The sequence below is a fragment of the Pinus tabuliformis genome, chromosome J, assembly GCF_031772625.1.
Source record: "Pinus tabuliformis cultivar Carrire ecotype Pingquan chromosome J, CPIR1, whole genome shotgun sequence".
In the NCBI taxonomy this organism is placed as follows: domain Eukaryota; kingdom Viridiplantae; phylum Streptophyta; class Pinopsida; order Pinales; family Pinaceae; genus Pinus; species Pinus tabuliformis.
The window spans coordinates 1,523,924,240-1,523,942,040 of record NC_142295.1 but is presented as its reverse complement, the minus strand read 5'-3'; the positions used below and the strand labels follow the sequence as shown (position 1 = coordinate 1,523,942,040).

Sequence of the window (17,801 nt, the reverse complement as noted above, 5' to 3'; positions counted from 1 at the left end):
GAACAAAGTACACTTGACCTATTTGTTGATCACATCTGGCAAGTGTTTTTCCTCCTCTTCTGTTGATCACTGTAAATTTTGCAACCTCATAAATGCTTGTATCTTCAGCCGTCCAATCTGCCACTATCAATCTTCTAGCTTCTTCTAGAATGACTGAACATAGGTTCACTAATCTGCCCTCTAGTAACCCTCTTGCTCCACCAAGATGGATTGCTCTTAGGGACTTCACCACATGCAAATTTGAATTTCCCAAGTAGCCATTTGATTTCCTTTAGAGAGGCCCACGCAATCATTGAGGTGGAGAGGACATGTGTATGTGAGTAGAGTGGTAGGAGACCACTCTCCACTCATCTCTTGTGGAACTCCAAGTCAAGGCCCACCAATGGGTGAGTCACCTCCCTAACTCGACTTATCCTCCTAAAAAATGCAATTTTCTTTTGTGAAACTCGTGGTCCCCTCAAGGAAATTCAATTTCCCTTTTTTGTCGCATATTTCTCCTTGATTCTTGGTCCACACCACTTTATAACTTGCCTTCAACTCCTTGAAGATTTTCCACCTCATTTCCACATCATTTATCATGTGTGGATATTTATTTTCTCCATTTTATTTAATTGTGGCTCAATTTATTGCCACATTTTCCACTAAACTTAGGAAAAGTGTGTTTGGAGGGTCTAGAACTTATTTTTTACCTCTCAAAGTGTGTCATAGTAGAAAGGTGAGGGTGAGAGGTGTAATTTTGAGCAAACATACCCCACACAACTTCTCTAGACATCACTTATTACATATTACATTCAGATTTTATTCTAGCCATTGGTTCAATGACAGCCAGTGGTGTCAGATTTGTTTATGGCTCATCTTGATCCTCTAGATAATTCTCCATCTTAACAAGAATTGTCTATGAGTCCATTGGAACTCGTTCCTCATTGTCCAACGCCAGCAATTTTGTTGTAGTGTCTTGGTTAGAGCTCTCTACATTGGGTGCAACATTTTTGTATTTAGTCGTAGAGGGTGCAACACACTTCTCTATATCTTTCTTCTTTAATTTTTTTCTTCACATGTTTACTTTCTGAAGGTCGCAAAACACCCTCACCTTCTCCTTCTTTGACACTATTTTCTTTTGTACAACTTTCTTAGTTACCCGATTTGAAGGAGTAACACTTTCATCCCCTTTACCTTCACCTTCCTTGTCAATTTTTATCTTAGAGGCAGTTTGTGTGGCTTTAAACTTTGCTAGTATACCATGCTCTTCACCATTTCTTTTGTCGGAACTCATCTTCTTGGGTGTAGTTTGTTTCATTTTAGACTTAAAGGCCATAACACCCTTTTCACTATCTCCTTTCCTATCAATTTTCGCCTTCATTGCCGAGTATTTGGCTTCAAGCTTTGATGACTTACCATCATCGTAATCACCTACTCTTTTGTCAATTTTCACTTTGGGTGCAAATTACTTCGCTTCAACCTTCAAGGGCACAACACCCTCTTCATCGTTTACCTTTCTATCACTTCTCGCCTTCGGTGTCAATTGCCTGGCTTCAAGATTTGTTGGCTCAGCATCCTCATCCTTTGACTTGTCCAACTTTTCACCATTTATAGCATGGTCAAAACTTGTTTTCCTTCCAATTTTCCTGCTTTCAGATCCTTGCCATCCCTATATCTAGAGTCCGAACCTGAACCAACAAAGCCATGGCCATAATGGAGAACCTTTGAAATTTGATTGCTTCCATTGTCATTGTTGTTTTTCCTCTTTCCCATTAATTCAAGAATCTCTTTGGCATCTGAGACCCATTTATTTTCATTTTTTGTTCTCAAGGTATGATCTTGTCATCTTGAATTCCACAAAGAAAAGTTAGATGAATGTCCCTTGTTATAAAATTCACCATCTGAAGAAGTTTGGTGTTCACTAGCATCAGAAGATTGAGGTCTTTTATTCCTTACCTCTTCCTTTTTTAATGCATGTGTTTTAGCTACATCTAATCCAAGTTGCTTTCCTTCCAAAGAATTTTGGAGCTCCCTAATTTCCTGCATTATATTCTCTTTATAAGGGATTTCAAGCGTTGTAACCCTTAAAACTCCTTTCAGAAAACATGTAACAGCAAGCCTTACCTATCCATCTTTGTTCTTCAATAGCCTGTATTCACTCAAGTTAGTCACTGTTGGGACCATGGCTGCTAGAGTGAATAAGGAAAGTGGCCAGAAACTAAATGTAAAAAGCCTTAGGAAAGTGTTCCAAAACAGTTGATAGAAAGAGACGATATATCGGTTAGGATGGGATCATAACCATCGACACCATTCAAAAGAAAAAGGTGTTGAATTTTTGTAGTTATGGTTGGTCTTCATAGTTTATATTTTAGCCCTTGTAATGAATAAAGAATTTGTAAGACATGTTCTTCATGTCATTTTGATTATTTAAGCACTTGAAAAAATTATTATAAACATTCTTCATGTCGGATTTAAAAGAGAATTTCTAAATTTGAATTTTGAATTTTTGGCTCCAAAATAGTCAAGTCAACCCTCCCTCAAGTCAAGTCAGCCCAGTGAAGAGACACACCCATTTTGGACAGGCAAATCACTATATAAAGGCATTTGACCTCCTCCATAAAGGCACCATTCGACCTCACACAACTAAGACAATCTTTGGGCATCCAAGCAAAGGACAAGAAGGATGAAAAGGACGAAGATCATCTTTCTCTCTCTCTAACTCACATCTCTCTCTCCTAGCTCGCACTTGTGTTTCTGGGCAACATATTCTAGACATGCCAAAACTTTGGGCAGGCTGAAATTCTGGGAAGGCCAAGTTTCTGGACATATTCTAGAGGTCAAAATTCGGCCAAGGGAAGATCTAATTAGAGCAAGTTGTTGGGGATATTTTGGTTTGTTCGACCTCATAGTTGACTAGTTGCATTAGATGTATCTCTTGTTGAACAAAAGAATTTCTCTAAGAAAAAGGTTGTTGGGTTTTTCCCCCAAGTGGGTTTTCCCAGGGTAAATCTTGTGTTCCTTTTGTGCATTGTGACCTCTATTGTCCTTGTGGTTTTATGGTAGAATTTCTCAAGTGTAATTGCTTAATGATAAAATGGAATTGTTAAAAGATCTATATCATTTGAAATAACTATCAATGTTTCAAAAATTAGTGCGTGTGTTTATTGCACTTGAAAACTCAAAAAAAGGGTCTTAAAACCCTCAAAGCCTCAACTCACAAAACAGAAATATCCATCCACAATGATGAGAAAACGATTTCTACTGTCTTATTTATAGATTCGTTTTGGGGGGCCCTTCTCCTTATTTTAATGTGAGGGGGTTACAAGTTTCCCTCCACTTAGCCCCAATTCTAACTTCCTTCATAAGTTTTGCGCCAATTACCCCAATTTACCCAATGTTGCCCCAAAAGCATTAGATAATGGGTTTCCCCCTTTATCATTGACTATAGCCTACAGTGTTGGATAGGCTACTTCATCCTCCCATGGGCAATTAATTAGAAGGGAACATTTCACTGCCAGCCACAATTAAACGTTGATATGCCATGTGCCTCCACCATTTGCATCAGCGATGTGCCTCTCACCATCTAACATTAACACTTAGAGGAAGGTGGGTTGCTATTCAAAAGGTACTTTGATCATTTTGCAATCAAGTGCTTGCACTTGTTTGTTTTGGGCATTCAGTATGGATAGCCGGGTGATCTGGAAGATTGACAGACCTTGACCGTATTTTTGTTGTCTCACCTTTCCAAGGGGGTTAATATTTGACCCTAGTCCACTGGGACCTCCCTTAAGGCCCTTTAGGTTATAGGGAGGGCACTACCTTAAATGATTGGCATAGCATGTTCTATTTTATCTATGTCATACTTAGCACCTTCCATCCCACATTTGTTATGAACATAAATTATGTAAAAATAAATAAAACTAGATAATAAATAATAATCATAATAATATAAATATAATAATAAATAAAAGTAAATTAACTAATGGTTAGTTAGTTAATAATGAAAAGGCATGTCTTAGAGACATGCCTATTTGTGAAAGGGTACTTACCTGGCTATATATACAGGACCCTCATTCTCATTTGTACTCATCCTACATCAATTCTTTTATTCAATATACAATTACAATTACTGTCCTACGATGCATGTCTTTGTTTACGAAGTATTTTAAATATTTCCACTGCGTATACGACTTTTGGTCGTTACATTGGTATCAGAGCTGTTCGATCCTCTGGTCACTCAACCATTGCACAGAGGCGTGTTCTCTGATCCAGGTCTTTGACTGTCAAATTCATCAACATTGTTGTCGTTTAAGCATTTCGCTACAACAATTTGGAGTTTCTCCATTTCACTATCAAGCATTTGGCCATTCAAAAAAAAATTAATAAATATGGAGAGAAAATAAAAGTAAAAAAAAAAAAAATTCAAAAAAAAAAAAAAAGAAAATAAGTACATATAAAGATTATAAAAAAATATTTAAAAATAAACAAATAAAGTTAGTCCATGTAAAGTTTGAAGGAGAAGATTCATATATATAAAAAAAGTTCTACATTATTGATAAAAAGTCTATAATAAAGATAAGAGAGAATCTTTCCAAATATATTTAAAACTATACGTAAGAAAAGTAAGAGAAGGAAGCGTAGATAATATTATCTTGATTCTTCATTAAGTGGTTTACAAACCTGTGTTTATAGAAACCCATGTTAATTGCCCATGGTATTTTAAAAGTAAAAGAAAAGCAAAAGGAATACAGAATCTCTTTATGTAAATGGTAAGTTTTACTTTTTACATGGAGAAACCCATGGTTTAGAAACCGTGGTAATTTAGAAACCCGTGGTAATTGCCCATGGTATTTTAAAAGTAAAAAAAAACAAAAGGAATACAAAATCTCTTTATGTGAATGGTAAGTTTTACTTTTTACGTGGAGAAGCCCATAGTTTTAGAAACCCATGGTAATTGCCCATGGTATTTTAAAAGTAAAAGAAAAACAAAAGGAATACAAAATCTCTTTACGTGAATGGTAAGTTATACTTTTTACGTGAAAAGTAGATAATATTATTTTGATTCTTCATTAAGTGGTTTACAAGCCTGTGGTTTTATAAACCAATGGTAATTGCCTGTGGTATTTTGAAAGTAAAAGAAAAACAAAAGGAATCCAAAATCTCTTTATGTGAATGGTAAGTTTTACTTTTTACGTGGAGAACGTTAACCAAGTCAAAAGTACATAAGTGAACACATATTTTATAATATATGCCAAAGGTGAATAGCCACGTTTCACTAGGGTTGTAACTTTTCAAAAAGAAAAAAGAAAAAATATTATAAATAAAATATATATAAAGAGAAGTATTATATTATAAAGGGGTATTTAAAGAAAAGTTCACGTCATAAAATTATTGAAAATATATATAAGTACAAAGCAAGTATTATTATAAAAGGTTTCATAAGGAGAGAATATCAGTTAAGAGTTAAGAGTTTACGTTAAAGTGAAATCGAATTAAATTTTAAAGAGTTATATGAAATTTAAAAGACAATAAGATATTTAAAAGAAGTCAAATGAAACAATATTTAAATATTCTTTTTAAAGTACAAAAGGAAAAAAAAAAAATAAGTAGAATTATATAAAAAGAATACAAAAGAGTTTTGAAATATTAAGGATAACAGGAAATTGGATTAAAAGGGTTTTGAAGAATTATATATATATTAAAAAGGCACTTTTAAAGGAGGTTTGAAGTACAAAGTCCAAAGGAACTTTAAATATAATACCTTAAGTCATCACAACAAAACAAATGGGATCAATCATTGAAAAAAAAATGATGGGGCTCAATTCTAAAATGATGAAGAAAGAAAGGTTTTCCTATAATGGTCTTTCAGTTACAGATCATAGAGTAATTACATTAAAAGGAAATATCCAAGGAAGAGAAGTTAATGTCGCCATCAACCCAAGCAATGATAAAAATTATATCAACCTCAACTAGGCAAATCAACTATTAATGCCAAAGCTAAGCATTGGTGTAAAGAAAAATAAAGTTGACCAAAACGAGTATAAAATTAGTGATCTACAAGTGACAATAGGTCATTATGACTACATATCTCAATTTCATGTTGTAAGGACAGATAAAAACACTGACATCATACTCGGTCAACCCTAATTTAAGGATTTGGGTACATTCATGTTAAACATAAAGAAACAAGTTTTGACATGTCCTTATAAAGGGAAGATGGTCATGTTTCGAGACATAACAAGTAAATCAAAATCAATAAAATCTTCATTAGAAGACCTTAAGGATATCTTAGATTTGATGTTTCAAGATAACGAAAAAACTATATCAAAGAAGCAAAAAGAGCTTGAAAAAGTCATCTGCAACAGAGACAGAAATTTCGTGCCTAAAAGATCACCAAGAAAAGCTACTCGAACAAGTCAAGAAAACTAAAGCATCAAAGAAGGAACTCAAGGAGCATTTATTAGAACAAGAAGAAGAAAGATTGCGTTTAAAGAGCCTTAACCAAACATTAGTAGAACAAATCAAGTGTTTAAAAGACAAGAAATGTGAAGGCCAAAATAAAGTTGACTCAGAGAATGAGGAATGCTTACGTCTCAAAAATCATAATCAAAATCTGCTCAAACAAAGTAAAAAACTTAAGGACGATAAGAAGTCATTTACGAATAGGTTCAAAGAACTTGTCGCAAAGGAAAGATCAAAATCTCCAAATGTAGCAATCCAAACTGAAGAAACAAAGATCAAGACCACTAATCTCGCAGTTCAGGCAAATCCAAACCTTATTGAAGTAAGAGTATACTCAGATGTTGTCGTTCAAACAGAGGACACCCCAAATAAAGATTCAGTAGTTAAGTCAACAACAACAATGCCTGATGGAAATCAAGAAACTGTCATAAAAACATTAAAGGAAGTTCAAACAAGACAAACTCCTTATCTACATCTGAATCACAAGAGTAGACACCTTAATCAATCTACAAATCTGTATCACTCAGAACATAAACAACAAACTTATGTTACAAAGAATATTGAAGTGAGCTCAATTCAGTCTACTGATAACAATTTGTTACAAAATTCCAGTGATCAGAAGATTCCACAGAAGGTTAATCTAGGATGGTCTGATCCATTCTCAGTAAGACAATTTTATATATCACTCCAAGGATCATATCAACTTGTATCGACAAAGATGATTGTTCCGAGACGAGAAGACATTCGTAGCAAAAAAATATATCAAGTAGAAGACATTCGTAGTAGAAAAGAGATCAAGCCCTTTCATCAACAAGCTTTGAGGACAAAGCTTTTTGAAGGAGAAGGCAATGTTATGAACATAAATTATGTAAAAATAAATAAAAATAGATAATAAATAATAATCATAATAATATAAATATAATAATAAATAAAAGTAAATTAACTAATGGTTAGTTAGTTAATAATAAAAAGGCATGTCTTAGAGACATGCTTGTTTGTGAAAGGGTACTTACCTAGCTATATATACAGGGCCCTCATTCTCATTTGTACTCATCCCACATCAATTCTTTATATAACATACAATTTACACTTACTATCCTACGATGGATGTATTTGTCTACGAAGTATTTTAAATATTTCCGTTGCGTATACGACTTTTGGTCGTTACAACATTACAAGCCCCAAATCTCATCTCCATTATTCGAGTACAACTTGTCATTGGTTCTTGGGGATTTGGCAATCATATGTTGACATACCTTGAGTAGGGACCAGAAACTTGGCCCTGGGAGGTTGGTGTGGCTAAAAGAAAAGGAAAGAGCATATCATGACTTCAAAGGATTAGGTCTCCCAATTTTAGCCTACAAAGACTTCTTATGTCTTAGTAATCTTATCCTAGCAACACCCACCCTGTAACAACGGACACCCAATCTGAAGTGAGGAGGGTTTCTGTGGTGACATTGGCATCCCTCTTGAGTTACCCTTGGCTTGTATTTTCTCTTTGGACAATCAACTGTAAGTGCAAGATTAATTGGTAATAGACCCACTTGGGACTCTATTAGGGGACAGGGATTTTATTACTTTGATCACATTTGGTTATAAAATCACAACCAAGGCATTGGTTTTAAAAAATCCATTCAATTATCCAATATGTGGGGTTTCACAAGTAGACTAGTTTAGTTCATGAGAATTTTATCCTTGACACAATGGTTTATGCATGGGAGGGTATAGAGTGGACCTAGGAGACTGGCCAACAATCCCTTGTCCTTTAAATTATCTTTAACAAAGCTTATGATCAAGTGGAGTAGTTGTTAATTCCAAAGATGTTGACTTGCCTTGATTTTGGCCTATGTTGTGTGGCTATGGTTAGTATCCTCTTCACCAATGCTCTCGTCTTTGTCTCAAGCAACAATATTTTTACCCTGCAATTTTTGTTGCATCAATCCATTCACTAGAGGTGCCCCCTTGATGCTTATCTATATGCATTAATGACTGATGTTCTAGATGGCATGTTGGAATCTACTCCTATTGCAGGGTATCCCTTTTCGGGTTGCTTTGTGGCTAATAGCTATGTGGGATTGGTGTCTTTAACACATTAGAGCAAGTTGCAAGTCTAGCATCATAAGGACCTTCCCTTTGCTAGGAAGTCCTATGTTGTTGGATGCATTCTTTCGACTCCCCATGCCTATTATGCTTATTTTTGGTTCCCGTTACCCACCAAAAGTGGGCAACCCATAGAATATAATTTTTGTCCCCTTTGGTCAGCTAGCCAACCAACAACCCTATGATGATACATGGATAGATTTTCCTTTAGGTCTCTTCGCCTATGCTCCAACCAGTGCTCTCTCCCATCTAGCATGCTTCTTGAAGGAAGGTGGGCCATCCATCAAAAGGTATGTTAATTTTTGAAGCCAACATACTGGCACTTAATTCCTAGCAAATTTATCACAAATATACTGAATAAAAGCACAACTAGGTTCTTAACAAAAATTCAGCATAAATAAAATATTAACCAATCCCAATCATACATTTGACACACAAATATTGCCCAATCAACAACTCTTCATTAAATCTTAATCAGAACCTATTTGGGCTCCCATCCTAGGATAATGGCCCAATTGAGGAAAATACATATAAAACATACCCTAGAACGATCCAGTTGATCAAGCCCTAAACTTTTCCTTGATCTTCTTGGATGATCAGGATCTCGTATGTTGCACCCCTACACCTTCCTCGGACCCGGCACACTCAAGTATCTCATTCCTCACGATAAAATCTCTTTCTCAATGTCTTGTTTCGTTGTATGGTGTGCCTTTCTCCTCTTCTTAGCCTTGCTTTTATAACTTCTCTCATCGAGCTAAATCACTAACGCTAATCTCTAAAATGATGGATGGCCAAGATTAAATCTCACCTCCCTTAACATCAATGGTTGAGACTAAAAAATAATCACTTTTCCTAATTTTCTTTAGCTCGGTAGCCAACATAATTAATTATATGTCTTTCCTAAGCTAGACTCGAGCTAAATTACAAAAGCAACTTACTCAATATTTGAGCAAGTATCCTAAAGAGATTTTGGACAACTTTTGCATGCCTAGACACTTAAGCATGTGCAAAAGTACATGCTCCAGCAACAATCATCAACAAGGTACACTAACCATTTATGTAATCATGTTTTTTCATTTAATTTTAAGCGCATTCTAATATGAATCATAGGCTAAGTTGGAAGATTAACCACTCATAATTGTACCCTTATTCCTGCACTTCACTTGGGAGGTTATCCTTTGACCCTAGTCCAATGTTACCTCCCTTGAGGCCTTTTCTTTCCCTTGTTCAGGAGAGGCATGACTAGGAGGCACTAATTGATATAGAGTGCCCAAAGTAATCCATACTTGGTCATTTTCCATCTATCCCTGATATTCATTTCCATTCTTTGGTTACTGGAAACCTAGATCTACATCTCTGAGTGAGGGCCTGGAAACATTGCCCTGACTCAAGAAATTTATATTCTGTTTTTGGAGATCTTATCCACACTTCTCTCAAGAACTGGTGCACTTCACTTAAAATGTTATATTTTGCATGGTGGCTAAACTATTATCCTCTGGTGGAGCCAAACTTATTAGGAAGGGACCAGGGTTCTAGTTCCATGCATGGATAATAGTGCAGACAACGGTGTTCCACTAGGGTTTATTCTTGATTTCTCTCTCATTTTTTTCTTGAAAACTCTCCATGTCCACCATCATTCTCATCTATAAAAGAGGTAGAGAGGCAAAAGATGAGACATTGACCGTTATTTTCCTTGATTCTTCTTACTCTTCCATTATTTTGTCCAGTTAGAGAGCGAGACAATGCATCTTTGGTGAGAGATTGGAGGTCGCTTCTGTGGAGAAGCCTTGAGTGTATTGTGGTTCTATACAGAGGTAAAGCAATTGGGAAGGATCTAATCCCCTCAATTGCTCTATGAATATAGCTTGAATTTTTGAAAATTGTATTTGCAGCTCTGGTTATAAAGGTCATACTTTTGGTAGCCAATCTGGATGTGTTTTGTTTACTATTTCTAGTCTCTTTCAAATCATACAACTTAGATTCAGCATCTACTTATGCAATTTTCATCTTTCCTAACTCCATAACCTAGTCCATTTTAAAGATAAAAATCATTTATTTTATGTTTTACAGAAGTAGTACTTGCAGATCTGTGGGTTATTCTTGCATATCTAAAGGTACAAATCATGGATTTGTATAGCAAACGAGGTTTAAAAGTCATTTTATGTGTAAACATGTACTCTTCAGCTAAGCTGTTTACTTAATTAACAAGCAAAAATATAATTTCCAGCAAACTGGTTTTCAATCTTACAGCCCTCAAGTGGCTAGCACACACTATCCCAAATCATAGAGGAACCAGATTGTGGAGACAGTAAATCTGATTCCTAGTTACCATTTCAAGTGCTAATTTGTCAAGTAGAATATGCTTCCAAAAACAATTCAAGAGAAAAATCTTGCAGCTGAAATTCACAAAAACTTGGTTTTTTGGCATCATTCCCAATGGCCAGGGCATAGCTCTAGTTCGGTGGAATTTTTGCATGTTTTGAGAAGGCTATAATATTTATTTTCCATACATTTTGAATGAATCAAAATGCTAGTGCTCAACACTTACTGTTGATCAGAAAAAGGTGTTACACAAAACTTTGTGTTTTGGCACCATTCCCAACAGCCACGGCATAGCTCTAGTTTGGTGGAACTTTTGCATGTTTTGAGAAGGCTGTCACATTTCTTTTCCAGACATTTTGAAAGAATCAAAATGCTAGTACTTGACACTTACTATTAACCAGAAAAAGGTGTTTCTCAAAAACTTGGTTGTGTGGCACCATTCCGAACAGCCAGGGCATAGCTCTAGTTCGGTGGAACTTTTGCATGTTTTGAGAAGGCTATCATATTTCTTTTCCAGACATCTTGGATGAATCAAAATGCTAGTACTCGACACTTACTATTAACCAGAAAAAGGTGTTTCCTATGAGTCCTGAGTTCAAAGTGTAAACAAAGGCAATATAACACAAAATGTGGTTTTTAGCATTTACCTCTGAAAGTCGATTGCAAATGCTAATAAACAAGAATAGAACAAGAGAAAATAGAAATCAGCTACTGTAATAAATCTTCAGACCACAAAAGGGAAATGATCTTTTACATGTGAAAGAACAAATTCCTGATCTAAGGAAATCAACCACAATAGATAATCTAGTTCAAGGTACAAATCTAGAAATAAACAAGCTCGAACAAACACATGTAAAATGTTAATGGGAATGAAAAGGCACAAACTGAGGTATATTGGGGTTTTGGAACAAAATATATTCAAATCTACTACAAGTGCCGCCACTTAAACATTAGAATGTTTTCCGTCACTTTTCATGATAGATGATAGCACAATAACTGGTAAATAAAGCAAAAGTGACAAAGTACAGCTGTGATTACCTCCAACAGATATACTAATAGGGTCATCATGCCCCCCTCCAAACATTTCTAAGGAACTTGCAAAAGCAATGTCTCCATCATAAGCTTCTCCAAGACCTTCACTGCAAGCCAAAACGAAAAGACAACACACAAAAACGTGAAAGTATTGTGAAAGAAAATGCAGAAAAAAACAAAATCATGAAAAGAATAAAAGTATATGCATCATGAAAAAGGACTGTTTTCTTGGTGATAGTAGCATCGGATAGGTATTTCAACACAGGTCTAAGTGTCTAGACATGTGGAAGTCGTCCAAAAGGGCCTTTAACCCTACCAATTACTTTAATTAAAGGAATTATTAAAGTAATTGACTTATATAAGAAAAAGTGAGTTAACCTAATGAACTAAAAAGGTGTTTTGCATTAGTGAATTAGATAAATCTCAACCATAGAACTCAAGTGATGTTGAAATCTAATCTCAACTGTCAATTACTTTGGAGGTTAAGATTGTGGACTCGTTCAAAAACTCAAACTTATAAGAAGAAGGCTAGGCTAAGGGAAAAAACAATCTGGTGAGCACAAGACAGTGAGATAGTGAAATCTCATTGAGTAGATGGAGAAGGCCATTCAAGCAAGTGTGCAAAGTCCAAGGAAAAAGAACACGGGGCAGCAAGGAAGAAGAATCCAGCAGTCAGCATGATTGAAGGACAGGTATTGCAGAGGGTTTTAACTTTTATCAGCCGAAAATAATTTAGGTTTTGCTTTTGTACTTTTTCTAAGAGAGTTATTTTCCCAGGAAGGGAGCCATTATATGCTGAAGATAATTTATTAATGAAACAGCAGATTTACAGCAGATTTGAAGGGCAGAAATTTTATATGTGCAAGTGAATGAGATTGGTGTTAGTGTGCTTCTAAGTTGCACGAAGCGTTGACACATTTCGGAGTTTCCGAAACGCGTATGTTTAGAAACGTCACCTCCCAAAAATGGAAACGTTGGCCAAAACTTCATATATGTTTATATATATATAAAGAAATTTATAAATAAGTGAATAACACATTATCTTGCAAGAAAAAAAGGGAATAAGACCCATATATGACAATTTAGAAGGAAAACCAAGTCTATATTAACTCTCATATGGTCGAGTTTCAGCCGAGTTTCGGAGTTTCGGGTACGGGTACGTCCCGAAACGCCGAGTTCCTAGAAGTTTCGTGCAACATAGGACTTTGCTTCCATTGTTTATCTTTTATTCACCTGTTGAAATCTCAACAGTGCCTTTATTCAGTAGATCTGCAGTTAATAATTTTTACAGCAAGGTATTTACTAGAGAATAAATTGCCAATAGCTGGTATTAGAAACCGACATATGTTTGATATATATCCTTGCTTAATAAAGGCAACACAAAAGTCGAATTCAGACCTTGCAGTATGCATCCCCCTTATTCAGTAGATCTGCAGTTAATAATTTTTACAGCAAGGTATTATTTACTAGAGAATAAATAGTCAATAGCTGGAATTAGAAATCAACATATTTGATATCTATCCTTGCTTAATAAAGGCAACACGAAAGTCGAGTTCAGACCTTGCAGTATGCATCCCCAATTAAGGAGTGACCAGATACAGGAGTTTCTATGTTTTACTAAATGGTTCATTTAAGTGATCCATTTACCCAAATGTTCATGTTTTAAATGATGTTCATGTCTCTAGTACAATGTTTTAAATAATGGATTGTGCCAACTTGAGGAAAGGCACAAATCTCTTATATGGGGTGAATAGGCTACAGTTTCCTGAAATACGCTTGTGATTTTCATCTTTCAGACAACGGTTTCGCTGGGAAGGGTTCAACCTTCCCTACAAGATCATTCATATCTCTTCTCAATGATGATACTGAAGGTTTAATGCCCATATTGAATAATTTCAATGTCAACTATGTATATATTATACTAAGTTGCACGAAACGGGGAAACGGGGAAACGGGTACGAGTTTCCGAAACGGGAAGCGATACGAAACGCGACCTCCCCAAATTTTGGAAACGGGGAAACGCGAATATATATATATATATATAGAAAATATTTAAATATATATATATATATGTGTGTGTGTGTGTGTGCAATCATAAAGCATAAATGATACATTATAATTTATTACACTTAAACATTAAGATTTAATTTACATCACATTTACTCATGAATGATCACATAATGAAAATAAAAATATCGGAATATCCAAAAGCAACCTTTATTAGATATCCAAATCTCAAAATCAGCCTTTATTTATATTAATATATGAGGCTGCAAGTACAATAAAGACTATAAGGCTGCAAGAGAGAGATCCAAATCAGGATTTTCTGCATCCACATCCCATTCTTTAGAAGGACCACTATTGTATTGGGAGTCTCCTCCTACATAGTCGAACAACCTTAGTGCTCTTGATTAAATACACGTTTCATACCCTAGTACCCTACATGATTTTGATTATTGGGAGTTTCCCCTGCATAGAGGGCTTGGTTCTCTTGATTAAATAGAAGTTCCATACCCTAGTACATGATAAAATCCAATGGAAACATTGCAACCCCCTCAATCCTGAAATCCTGAAAAACAAATAAGTCTGCTGGATTTTGAGTGAGATCTAAAATTCTACTTTCTCCATATGAAATCCAATGAGGGCGAAACCACTCTCAAACATCCTGAGTCATTTCATGGTAATGTTAAAAATTTAAGTAAAAGTGATATTCTCCTTTATTTTTCATTTTCAGATGAAAATGAAAAATAAAGGAGAATATCACTTTTACTTTAAGAATTTAACATTACCATGAACTGCATGTCAACGCTAGGGCAAAAATTCACTTTTATAACTTTAGACACACATCTAGAAAATTAAAAAACAAATTTGAAAAAAACAAAAAATTAAAAAAAAACACAATTCAATTGGGAAATGCGGGTTGTACGGCCTGGAAACGCGTTTCCGGCCGTACGGCCACGTTTCCGTTTCGGGAAACGTGGCCGGAAACGCGTTTCCAGGCCGTACGGTACGCGGAAACGCGTTTCGTTTCGTTTCCCGGGAGGAAACGACCCCTAGGGCCACGTTTCCTGCAACTTAGATATTATATAAAACAATTAAAAAAATCCTTATGATTTAACACATTTTCTTGGTGTATTGTTCAAATTCAAAATGATGTGGAATTTTTTCTATGCTCAGCAAGCAGTTGACACATGGCATATATATATATAAGGAACGAGAAGCAGCATAGATCCATCTTAAACCTGGATCTATCAAGCTCAGAACGTCCTTTTTGTAGATGGATTCAAGCACAACCTATTGAGTGTGAGTCAAATGTGTGACCAAGCGTATGATATTTCTTTTCACTGCCAAGGTTGTGAGATAAAGTCAGCAAACACAGGCAAGGTAGTAGCAGAGGCTATGAGAACCTCGAATAATGTGTACATATTCAAGGAAGAAAACAAGAAGTGTTATGTAGGGAAGCTTGATGGTAGCCGGTTGTGGCACACAAGATTGGGACGCTTGAATTTTGACCATATTGTGAAGCTCAGCAAAAAGGGACTTGCCAAAAATTACTAAGCCAAGAAATACAATTTGCAAATCATGCCAAATTGGCAGCTGGAAAGCACGTTTGAGTGCCGTTCAAAACCAAAGTAAACACATCCACCAGGCCTCTACAACTAGTTCATACAAATTTACGTGGGCACTCAAGAACTGAGACTCCAAGTGGTGAGCGATACTTCATGCTGATTATTGAGGATTACACCAGGCTTACATGGGTTGCATTTTTAAGGGAGAAGTTGGAAGCATTTGAAAAGTTCAAAATTTTCAAAGCACTGGTTGAGAACCAAACTAGTTGCAAATTAAAGTGTCTAAGGTCAGACAGGGGTGGGGGGTTTACTTCAAATGAGCTTGGTAACTTCTGTGAAAAAAATTGCATAAAAAGACAATTCACAATTGCAAACACCCCATAGCAAATTGGTGTTGATGAAACGCAAAATGGATCGGTACAACAAATGGCAAGAGCAATGATAGATGAAAGAAATCTGCCAAATACGTTTTGGGCTGAAGTTGTTCATACGGCAGTCCATATTTTAAAGTTTAAACAAAGCACATCTCAGGCCAAACAGTGACAAGACTTCTTATGAATTGCGCCATGGAAAACCAGCATCAATAAAGCACTTCAAAATCTTTGGCAGCAAGAATTCCATAAAAAATAATGATGACAATTTGGGTAATTTCGCTGGTGAAGGGATATTTTTAGGATATTCAACAAAGAGCAAAGACTACAGATACGCCAGTAAAATTGCGCAAATATTTGAAAGTATTGATATAAAATTTTAAGAGGAGTTATCTCTCAAAAGCAAGCGGCCAAGATTTAAAAGTCAAATTCTTTGTAATAAGGAAGTAGGAGTTCAAACTAGATGAAAACTAGTAGGCACTCGTAGTCAAGCCAAATTGCCATGCTATCCATGATTTAAAAACTTTTCTTAAGCAAGTCAAGATAAGCATTGGATAAGTGCAATGAATGAGGAATCAGATCAAATCAACAAGAGTCAAACTTGGGAATTGGTTCCAAGACCAATAAAATAAAATGTCATAGGTACAAAATGGGTCTTCAAAAACAAGTTAAATGAGGATAGACAAGTTGTTAGAAACAAAGCCAAATAAGTGTGCAAAGGTTATGCTCAAGTTGAAGGAATAGATTTTGAAGAAACTTTTGCTCCTTTAGCAAGATTAAAGGCAATTAGAATGTTTCTAACATGTGTCTATCATAAAAAATTCTAAGTATATCAGATGGATGTGAAATCAGTGTTCTTGAATGGAAAACTTGAAGAAAAGGTTTCTATAGAACAGCCTAAAGGTTTTCAGTTGTCTGACAATCTTGACAAGGACGTATGCACGCTGAAAAAGGCATTGTATGGACTAAAGCATGCACCAAGTGTTGAGAAATATAGGGCATCAAGATTAGGTGATTTCTCTATTAATGATAACTGCTTGTGAATGCTTTTTACTTCAGTAGATTAGGACTTTTAGTTAGATTCTTATAGTGTTCTTCTTCATCAAACAGCTACCAAAGCATAAACAATAAAGAGACAAGAGACACAACATATAGGCTATCAGCCAGGGCCAAAACCTCTCCACTTGAGAGGAAAACCCAAACAAATTCTTCTTCTTATAGAGACTTCAATTGACAAATACCAAGACCAAGGCCCTTGACCTATGTGCCACTCCAAGACCAAGACAAAAGTTCCCTTTCAATGCTTTTTTCATGCGCAAGTCAACAATTGGTTCAACTGCTTGCATTCTTTTGTACCTCAGCTATCTTCAAATCTCGACTTCCCTTTTCTCTGTTTCAGATCGGCAACTTCTCGGCTTCCTTTAGAAACCCTAGCACGTGTAAATTATCAACTTTGGAACCTTGATTCCTTTTGCTTTAGGTGGAGGTAGCTTCCTTGGCAACTCGGCTTGATAATGAACTTGTTCTCTTCCTTAATCTATCCTTCAAAGGAGACTATGATAACTCGGCTTCTTATGCAGTGAACAGCACCCTTTCTTCGCACGTGTGGAGTAGATCAACCCAAAACAGATCAGAAATTACCTCAGTTATATTCTCCCTTCCTTCGCTTGGTTATAGACTTCCTTGATGAACTTCGCACCTCCTGTTGCAGACTTCTCCTTGGTCGAAATTTTTGTCTCTGAAATGAGGTTGAGTTGCCCTATTTATAGTGGTTGGAGCATCCATAATAAGCCAACTTGAACTATGGGTGAGACGACATGTCTTTTAGAGCAAATTCATTATTTCATTTAAGGCCGACTTGAAGGAGATGCTTGAGCTTGGTCTTGGAGGGTTATTTGACTCTTTCATTGACTCATATACAAATGTAACATGCCCAAGAAGGGTCCTTCATACATGACATTGACTC

General features: G+C 35.8%; 1 protein-coding gene across 2 annotated transcripts in view; it reads right to left on the bottom strand.

The window, feature by feature from the left end:
• Positions 1-17,801, bottom strand: part of LOC149233296 (ADP-ribosylation factor GTPase-activating protein AGD3-like) — a 234,193-nt gene that overhangs the window by 177,572 nt on the left and 38,820 nt on the right. The window contains exon 3 of one of the 2 annotated variants that reach the window (XM_089379727.1): positions 11,902-12,002. The exons of the other annotated variant lie outside the window; for it this stretch is intronic. Coding sequence (XP_089235853.1) covers positions 11,902-12,002 — 101 coding nt within the window. The remainder of the gene's footprint in view (positions 1-11,901; positions 12,003-17,801) is intronic. 2 annotated transcript variants of the gene reach the window in all.